The sequence below is a fragment of the Ictalurus punctatus genome, chromosome 14, assembly GCF_001660625.3.
Source record: "Ictalurus punctatus breed USDA103 chromosome 14, Coco_2.0, whole genome shotgun sequence".
In the NCBI taxonomy this organism is placed as follows: Eukaryota; Metazoa; Chordata; class Actinopteri; order Siluriformes; family Ictaluridae; genus Ictalurus; species Ictalurus punctatus.
Window position 1 is genome coordinate 23,614,925 of NC_030429.2, and position 9,609 is coordinate 23,624,533.

The 9,609-nt window shown below is 39.6% G+C and overlaps 1 protein-coding gene across 1 annotated transcript; it reads left to right on the forward strand.

Annotated features, from left to right (window-relative positions):
- Nucleotides 1-1,778: 1,778 nt before the first annotated feature.
- On the forward strand, nt 1,779-5,666 carry LOC108274553 (tumor necrosis factor receptor superfamily member 6B). The gene is made up of 4 exons (XM_047159963.2): nt 1,779-1,923; nt 2,981-3,371; nt 4,006-4,176; nt 4,654-5,666. Exons 1-4 carry the CDS (start codon nt 1,789-1,791, stop codon nt 4,947-4,949), a joined length of 993 nt encoding a protein of 330 aa, XP_047015919.1. The 5' UTR covers nt 1,779-1,788; the 3' UTR covers nt 4,950-5,666.
- The last annotated feature ends 3,943 nt before the right edge of the window (nt 5,667-9,609 follow it).

The window sequence follows — 9,609 nt, forward strand, 5'->3', positions numbered from 1 at the left end:
TCAAAACTAGCCAAAAGAAGGGGGGGGACCCCCACAGAGAAATTCCCAATTGAAAATCCACCTCTTCCTAACCTTATACACTGATTTAAATTTCTAATATCATGACCTGCACGGCAAAATATTAATATTAAATATTAATATTTCAAAGGAACGCAATGTCTCCCTCAACAGATCTTTCATCGATGTTCTAAAAGGTTCTTGTATTATTACATGTGATAAATAAAGAATATGACATAAGAACCAGCAGGTCATTGACATCAATACATTCATGCAGCAGTGTTGAATGATTTCAAAAGACGCCACAGCTATTTATGGCTAAGAATCAAGTTTTCTAAAATTGGCAACTGGCCAAACTTGTCCTGCATGATAATAAACTGACTTAAGCTAAATTGTGGTCATTGCAGTTCTACAGTCTGCATTAGGATGGAGCTTTGCTGACAGTACAGGACAAAAGGGCCAGATTTCTTTTCACATCAACAAGGTAAGTTTCACCTTTAGTGAAGGATTAACATAATTATTAATATTTTTTATTAACGTTGATACTTATAAACACAGCAGGTAATAATAATTAGCGTGTGTGTGTGTGTGTTATCCTTTTAGTAAACAAAAATAAATAAATAAATCTATGGTAACCACCAGGTGCTTGGTGGTGGGGAGGATTTGTCTGTTGATGTAGAAACTAGGAAGGTTTACATGAATTTATTATTTTTTTTAAAAAAAATACTGTATTATCTATTCGAATATTTTCCCCACATTTTATAATAATAGCCTAATAAAGTCATCAAAACTCTGCAGTGACACAAATGGAACTATGGGAATTATGTTGTGGAAAAAAATAAATCAGAATAATTTAGTATTTTAGCATCTTCACGGTAGACCCCCCTTTTCACGTAGAATTTCCAGAAATGTGCTCTAGGCGTTTTCTCCACCGACTGCTTGAGGAATTTCCCTGAGATGCTCGCACAATTCGCTTATATGTTTGTCTACAACACCGATTTAATCCCACTCCTTCAGATCGAGAGAAACATTTCAGTCGAGTGTCCACAAACTTATGGAGTGTATGAAGAGAAGAATGTTGTTGTACTGTAATGTCGGCTATATGTGACAAATAAAAGCGTTCTATTCTATTATGCTAAAATAATAATATCAATAATCTCATTTTAAAAAATAATCTCAGGTCCATAATATAGGCTACAACATCAGTCCATGCTGATGTCAGTAGGATATCTTATACAGAATAATGAACTGATGAACAGTATGCTGTGAAAATCTAGGAATAGTGATAGATTTCAAGAAGTAGAAAAAATAAATGGTATATTCTAGGTTTTAAAAAAAAATGATAGAGATGGAGAGATAGGGAGAGAGATAAAGAGAAAGAGATGGAGATAGAGAGATAAAGAGAGAGAGATGGAGATAGGGAGAGAGATAAACAGAGAGAGAGATGGAGATAGAGAGAGAGATAAAGAGAGAGAGATTGAGCGATAAACTGTGTGTGTGTGAGAGAGAGAGAGAGAGAGAGAGAGAGAGAGAGAGAGAGAGAGAGATTGAGCGATAAACTGTGTGTGTGTGTGTGTGTGAGAGAGAGAGAGAGAGAGAGAGAGAGAGAGAGAGAGAGAGAGAGAGAGAGAGAGATTGAGCGATAAACTGTGTGTGTGTGTGAGAGAGAGAGAGAGAGAGAGAGAGAGAGAGAGAGAGAGAGAGAGAGAGACAAAGAGGTAGAGAGATGAAAGCGGTAACTCGTGTAATTTATTATTGGCATTTCCGACATATATTCATTCCATTGTTTACATGGATAAAGTTTTCCTGGAAGTGACTAATGACGCATCACTTCAGAGCGTATTAAAAAGAGGCACGAGATCCTCCTCCTTGTCAACAGAACTGGGGCGAGACGCGCGCGCAGAGGCACACATGGCAACCAGCGAGGTGAGTGACGTCGCGCTCTCAGATCCTCACGTAGAGTACGTAGCGCTCGCGCTCGCTCTCTGTCCGCGTGCTCTGAGGTACCGCTTTGTGCACGGACGCTTTGTGTAGCGTAGTTGCTATTTTCCCTGCGCTTTAACACCGAGAGAGAGAGAGAGAGAGAGAGAGAGAGAGAACTAGCCGAGCCGGTACGTGTCTAACGTGTTTCTTTTCGGTGTGGAGCTGGAGAAATTTACGTTTGAGACTGTCATGTAACAAGAGAGATAGTGCGTGTGAGTGAGTGAGTGAGAGAGAGAGAGGTTTTAACGTGCGGTTTGAGACCTCACACAGATGATATAAGGTATGTTACAGTGTTTCACCTTTTTAAAACACCTTTACTCTGCCTGTACACCTTTACCTGGAAGTGTTCACCTTTCAAAAGCTCGTTTTAAAGGTACTGCTTACTACCAGCTGAGTGACAAGGAAAGGTACAGTATGGTCCCCTTTATCTGATTGTGTTTCCAGCTCAGTGGTGGTTGGTGTATTTGGATTGTCCTATACACAGATAAGGGGTTGTCGGACATCAGTTGGGGTTTTGGGACAGTGTTTATTCTTGTCTTGTTCCTCAGTAAACTCTAACAGTCTTTCCTCTGACATTTGGAAATGATTCAGGACCGCTCTCACTACAGAGCATGTAGATTTTAGTTGCTGTGGTGTTTTCGGTTTGGTACTGAATGTTCAAGGTTCTTGAGGACGCATAACAGGACAACGAAGACAGACAGGCTTTTATCGAGCGTTAAAACCAAAAGAGGAAAAACACCACCGAGTTAGTGGTCTAATGCACTCTCGTGAGTTTGGCTTAACGTTTCCTCTTCATTATCTTCACGTGGACTGATGTGAGGAAACACTGGCATGCAGAATGACCTTCTGAGGACATGTGGCTGAAGGAAGAACCTTTTAAAAAAAATTTATAACAATAATAATTCCTTTTAGTTACTGAGGTTAAGATTTACTGCAGTAATCATTATGCCAGTGGAAGATCCTCATAATATTGTGTGTGTGTGTGTGCTTGTTTCTGCAGTTTATCCTCACTGTTTTAGTGCTATACAGCAGCACAGCATCCTTGGTGATTGCTCAAAATGAGCAAAATGAGACCACGTACCAACGCAAGCTTCCCTCCGGCAAGATCGTGACGTGCGACCGCTGCCCTCCAGGTTCCCATCTGCAGAAGCACTGCACAGACACGCAGCGTACCGTGTGCCGGCCGTGCGACGCAGGATTCTACACCGAGTTCTCAAACTACATCTATGACTGTCTGCCATGCGACTGGTGTTCTTCAGATCAGACCGAAGCAAAGAAGTGCACGAGCTCCAGTAACCGTGTGTGTCAGTGCAAGGAAGGCTTTTACTGGAACTCGCACTTCTGCCAGCAGCACACGGTGTGTCAGAAGGGATACGGAGTCAAAGTAAAAGGTAATTCTGTTCAAACGCTAACGTTTGACCTCTCCTAACATCTCCTCTAGCTTCTGAAACGTTCCAGTGTTGAATCATCACTTGGAAAATCTCATGATCCTGTTTCTCTAGCAGCATTTTTCACTCTGGCTGGACTTGTTGAGCCATTACACTCATTCTAAAGAGGACTAACCGGTCTCTTTCGTTCAGCCTTCAAAACATACATCTTTCGGTAGATTTTAATGTGTGTCTATTACATGTACGACTGTAAACCTTTTTATTTCGAGTGTGTAAAAGTTACCGCAAGCACACTGCGCAGAATGGAGCTTTTATTAAGAGAAAACAATAATGAATCTGATCTTTAAAAAAAAAAAAAAACCTCAATCAAATATTTTGTTAAACAAATTCAGTGTATATAGACTTCCGTATCTTTAGAGATGAGCGAAATATATCACGATTCTCGAAGGCTTTTCCACGACACATGATATGCGTCATAGAAATGCATGAAAACAAAAAGTGTTGCATTTATTTATTTATTTTTTTTTAATTATTTTAGAAATGTGTTTTTTTTTGTTTTTTTTTTTAAACAAACCCTTTTTGCAGTTTTTAAGATTTGTCTTTTTTCCTTTTCTTGTTTTTTTATTTTATTGTACAGGGACTCCACACACAGACACGGAGTGTGAGCGTTGCACGGCCGGATACTACGCAGCCGAAAACACGCCGTGCGTTCCACACACACCGTGCAAATCAGAAGAGAAGCTTCTGTTCTCCGGCACCAGCTCTGTGGACAACGTTTGTGTTAGCTGCAACAGTATCACACAGGATGGTATGCTTTATTTATTTAAATCATTAGGTTTTGGTTTAACGGGGAGTTAAATTTCCTTTAAGCTTTCATCGCATCGTCCTATTTCTATCCCGCTTGAGGAATCCTCAGCAAGTCATAACCTTTACAGTTTGGCAGAGGCTCCTTGAGTAGGAAGTTAACAGAATCTATTTGCAACGATTTTTTGACTAATAGGAGTGAAAATGTGAGCAAAGCGGAGGTATAACAAGTAATATATTATTATTATTTATTTAATAATAAATAACCACCGGACCGTTTCCACTATGCTGAGATGTTGGATTTCGGCATCATCGTAAATGAGCGCAGGGTTTCGTTTTCTAAAATGGGTCTGATGTTAAATGATTCATTCTTGCACACTCGCACTGATTCCTCTTTCTCCCTTGAATAGTGAATCAGGAAAGCTAACCGGATGCAAGCGCTATTTTGAGCTGGTGTTTGTGGTCTTGTTTCTGTTTTCAGGTGTGTTAAAACTCCTCAAGCAGCAAGTCATAGAAATCTTCTTCAAGATTCAGAATACTCGAAAGCTACATCGTATCTGTAGGAACTTAAATGTAAAGGACGGTGGATTTCAGTCCTCCAGAATTCATGACCACTGTATTCAGAATCTGCAGCGGTGGCTTAACGAGGCTACAGAGCAGGAGGTCCTCAGCCTTCCCGATAAGCTGCACAAGCATGAAGGTATATCCAAGAACATCAAGGACAGCATTAAGAGGATCCATGATGAAATCAATCTGTGCAGAAACACTTTGCTTTAATTGATCTTCAAAGCCCCCCATGTGCAGCTTATTTCATTACACATGTATATTTATGAATAAACAAATAGTCCAAACTTGATGAAGTGGAACCTACAACTCTTCAGATTAATACAAGTGTGCATGAGACATTCTGACTCAGCGTTACACTGAGGGGTAGAGTTAACAGGCTTTAGATTAGATGTTTTACAGAAAAATCTTATCATAAAAAGGCACTGAATTTTTTATTTTTTTTTTTTATTTTAGTTTGTTTGCAACTTGCCTCCAAGCAGATGTTCTATGTTTTTGTTTTTTGTTTTTTTTTAACATATGTTTATTATTAGAAGTATTTTTTAAATGTCTACATGTTACACTGTTTTTAAAAAAATTTCGACCTGCCTGTCAGGTGCTAGAGATCTAGAATACTCACAGAGTCTCTCTGATACATTGTTGTACAGATAAAACACAAGTGAGCAGCTAATGTGCTTTTGTTGCTTTGGATTGTGTCTGAAATGTATTTCTTTTTTATTTTTGCTAAAAAAAAATTATAATAATTTGTCAAACTACCTGCCTCATGCAACGTTATTACCTCTTAAAGTTTTGGTTGTTGTTGTTTTTTTTCCAGTATCGTTGCTCCAAGAATGATAATTTATATTTCAAAGAATGGTCATGAAAAGTAATCAAATCTGCATAGTAAAAAAAAAAAGAAATCTGCAAAGTAATAAAATGATACGAAATTTATCTCTGACTTTCTAGAAGCGGTGTTACTGTTCTCGCTCACTCACTGAAATTCACTTTGGCTGGTGAGATGATCGCATTGATCCGTCTCTTATGGCTGACCAAATGAAAAAGATGACACTCTCACAGCACAGAGTAATTCATCAATTAAGAAAGGAATAAAATTCGATTCAGTTCGACTTATTGTCATCATACGTATACATCCGTACAGCCTCGACTGTAAACATATAACGAGTGCAAAAAGCATCAGATAGAGGATAGGTGAGTAGCATCATTTGGCAAGACGATGAACATGGCGCATAAAAAGGAGGGGGGAAATGTTTTAGGGCGGTGTGCCGGTTCAGACGGGGGTTACTAGAATTTGATTTGGCATTCACCGTGTTCAAATGTGTAAAGTACAGAAAAGATGTATTATTAGAGATTAAAATGCATGTGCCAAATGTAAACTAAGTAGTAAGTCTGAGTCAGGAAGTGGGTGTGCAAAAGGGGAAGAGTAGGAAGAGGGTGTTCCCAGTGTGTGCTGCGTGAGCAGCTTGACTGCCCATGTTAAGAAAGTAGCCTTGCAGCACTGGTTAGTTTGGGATACTCCCTTTCTAGACAGTGTGGGGTCGAACAGGGTGTAGCTGGGGTGAGTAAAGTTTCTCCCCGTGGAGGCAGAGCACTTCCTGTGATGATCTGAGCAGTATAACTTCACTGCAGGGTCTCGTGGTCAGTGACTGTAGAGTCGCCACTATGACCGACGGGCTACAGAATTCATTTCTAATCCTGCATACGATGAATTGGCAGAATCTAGTAGTAGTAGTAGATGTAATGCTAGATCAAGCTTCCCAATAAGATTAGCATTGGAATGCTACATGTGAACACCTTTTTTAAAGACCAAGCCATCATGACAATTTTAGCAAAATGACAAATTCTACCAAGCAATTGCAAAATGTCTGTCTATAGAGTCTATAGAGATGGTTTTGGAAACTTTTCCAGCCTGATGAGCATCAATAACTCTTTTTCAGAGGTCCTCAGAAATCTCCACTGTCCATGCCATGATACAAAAACGTGGTGTGAAGATCAGACTCTGTTAAATGCCTGTTCTTTAAATAAAACACCGCACTCCCTCACTCACACCTGATCGTCATCCCATTGATTGAAAACACCTGACTCTAATTTCACCTTCAAATTGAGCCACTAAACCGAGAGGTTCACATACTTTTGCCACTCACAGATCTGTAATATTGGATCATTTTCCTCAATAAATATGATATTTTTTCTCTCATTTATTTAATTAGGTTCTCTTTGTCTACTTTTAGGACTTGTGTGAAAATCTGATGATGCTGTAAGTCATATTTATGCAGATTATATATATATATATATATGAAATTCTACACAAAGCTTCAAGCACCACTAAATGCATGTCGTATTAAGGTTCGCCTTATTTCAAATTTTTTAAAATATATATATATACCAAATATCTATATAACTTTGTTAATCCTTTGCACTCTGTTCTTTTTCTTCTTGAACACCCAAATGCATGAAATGCAGCTAAAACTCATCACAAATTTATCAAAAAAAAACGATGGTGGTGACATTATGAGGTGGCGGAAAGAGCAGACATGAATCAGAGTGCGACTTCACATTTGGCACATGAGACAGGGACACGATTTACTATGCATGATTTCATCCGGAAACTCCGCTCACTCAGCTTTGAACATGTTAGATGATATTTTATGCTGGCAGCGGTTTCATAAATGTCTGCTCTCAGGATTATTAAGTAATTGCGTCACTTAATGTTGAGGTCATAATAATACTGAGGTCATAATAATACTGAGGTCATAATAATACTGTGGTTTTAAAAGATTCCGAGGAAAGAGAAAAGAGAGGAGCCAAACGAGCTCAAGTTTTTAAACTTTGACACAATGCAAGCTGCAACAATGCATGATGTTTTCAGTCATGGGAATAGGAGGATGCTGAGGGATTTGAGATCTACTCAGCTGCGGATGTCACGGAGTTATTTCCTGAAAGCTAAATGCACATCTTACCGCACAAAGCAAAAAATAACTGCCATGGACCAGGATTGTGTTTGCTTTGGGGATTTTTTTATTCTCATTTTTTTTTTTTTTTATAATAGTCTGAACTTCAGACGCCGACCAGGCCAAAATAATAAATAAAACTTCCTTCTAACAGTACAAAAAGAAACGAACTATCCTAAAAGAAAAGAAAACAAAAATACAATTCCTTCCCTCACTCCATAGCTACCCCAAAACCAAGAGAAAACATAAATGGTGCCAACTTCCTACACTATTACCAGTGCACTACTTAAAAATTTGACAATTACTTTGTGTAAATATATAATTAAAGGGGTAGAGCATAAACAAAGTCAATAACAGGCAGAAGGTCGAAATCAAGACACGTAATGCACTTCTAAATACACGAAGCAACAGCAACGATCTGCCATGGGATGGAGACTGACTAGGCTTAAGTACACCTTCGGAAGCGTGAATCCAACCAATCCTAACACATGAGGCAGGAGCACGTGTGGACAAGATGTGATCATCCAGTGGCAAGCCAGAACATGATGCATTACAGTAGGCGGGGCCTAATAGGAGAGGAGACAAAAGACACCCATTCCATCACTGACATTGACACACGAATGGCACACAGAACAAACACACCCGAGAACGTAACATCCACTCCCTTAAGAGTGAACATCAGGTTCACAACTGTCCCTAAAATGGCACCCGAGATAGTGAGTCAGCCACTACATTCTCAGACCCTTTCTTATTCTGAATGTTTATCTTAAAACTCTGCACAATCAAGGACCATCGACTGAGCCGTTGGTTTCTGTTTGACATACTGTGTAAAAACACTAGTGGACTACAGACTACAGACTAGGTCTGTAAAAACAGTAACAGGGTCAGAGCTAGAACCAGTCTGAACTTCAAAATGTTGGCGGGCAAGCAAAAGGGCAAGGCATATAAGGTTTCAGCATATTCACATGGCACACACGAGGCTTTCATTTCTGCTCAGGGGTTTTCACACCAAAGTCTGCGTCATTCAATTTAGACTCAATGACATAAGGACCTGAGAAACAAGCCTGGAGAGCAAAGGGAAGTAAACCCAAAACTTCATCACCTGCTTGGGATGTAAATACCGCAGCCTTTTTATCAAAACGAGCCTCTATACAGGAATGGGAGGATGCAAGAGAACGTTTGGCTAACTCACAAGCAGTATGTTGGCAATCATGAATGAAACTAACATAATCCAGGTTATTCTTAGTTAGGGTTTTTACTGGACTTGGAGACAGAAACTCTCCCCGTAAAACCTTTAAAGGTCCATGACTGAAATCAAATGACTGAAACCGAATGACTCCTGTACAGCATCACGGATAGCAAACAATAACAGGGGAATCCCTTCATCCCAATCTTTTCCCTGACCTAAACAGCAGGTTCGAAGCATAGTCTTCAACATCTGGTGGAACCTTTCTAATGCATCCTGGGATTCTGGGTGGTAAGCACTAGAAACCTGATGACAAATGTTCAGTTGCTTCATCACCCTCCTGAACAGAAAAGATTTTTTTTTTTCAAATTTGAACCCTGGTCTGACTGGATGTATTTTGGCAAACCAAAAGTGGCACAGAACTTAACAAGTCCTTTGAAGACAACACGGGACTTTATGCTACGTAGGGGTATAGCTTCAGGGAACCTAGTAGCAGCACACATCAAAGTTAGTAGGTATGAATTACCAGACTTGGTTCGAGGAAGGGGACCTACCCATTCTATTAAAATTCTTTCAAAAGCTTCTCCTATAACAGGTATCTCCCATAACAGACACCACCTCAGAACAAAGAAAACCATATGTAATGGGACCTTCACTACACCAAGTTCAATACCCTGAACTAGAACATCTGCACCACAGCTAGAGTGCTCAGACAAAGGAAGGACACCTTCCAACATAA

Coding starts and splice junctions, on each gene's coding strand:
- LOC108274553 (XM_047159963.2), top strand. CDS start 1,789: ATGGATAAAGTTTTCCTGGAAGTGACTAATGACGCATCACTTCAGAGC. Junction 1,924..2,980: donor CACACATGGCAACCAGCGAG/GTGAGTGACGTC, acceptor TTGTTTCTGCAG/TTTATCCTCACTGTTTTAGT. Junction 4,177..4,653: donor CAACAGTATCACACAGGATG/GTATGCTTTATT, acceptor TTCTGTTTTCAG/GTGTGTTAAAACTCCTCAAG.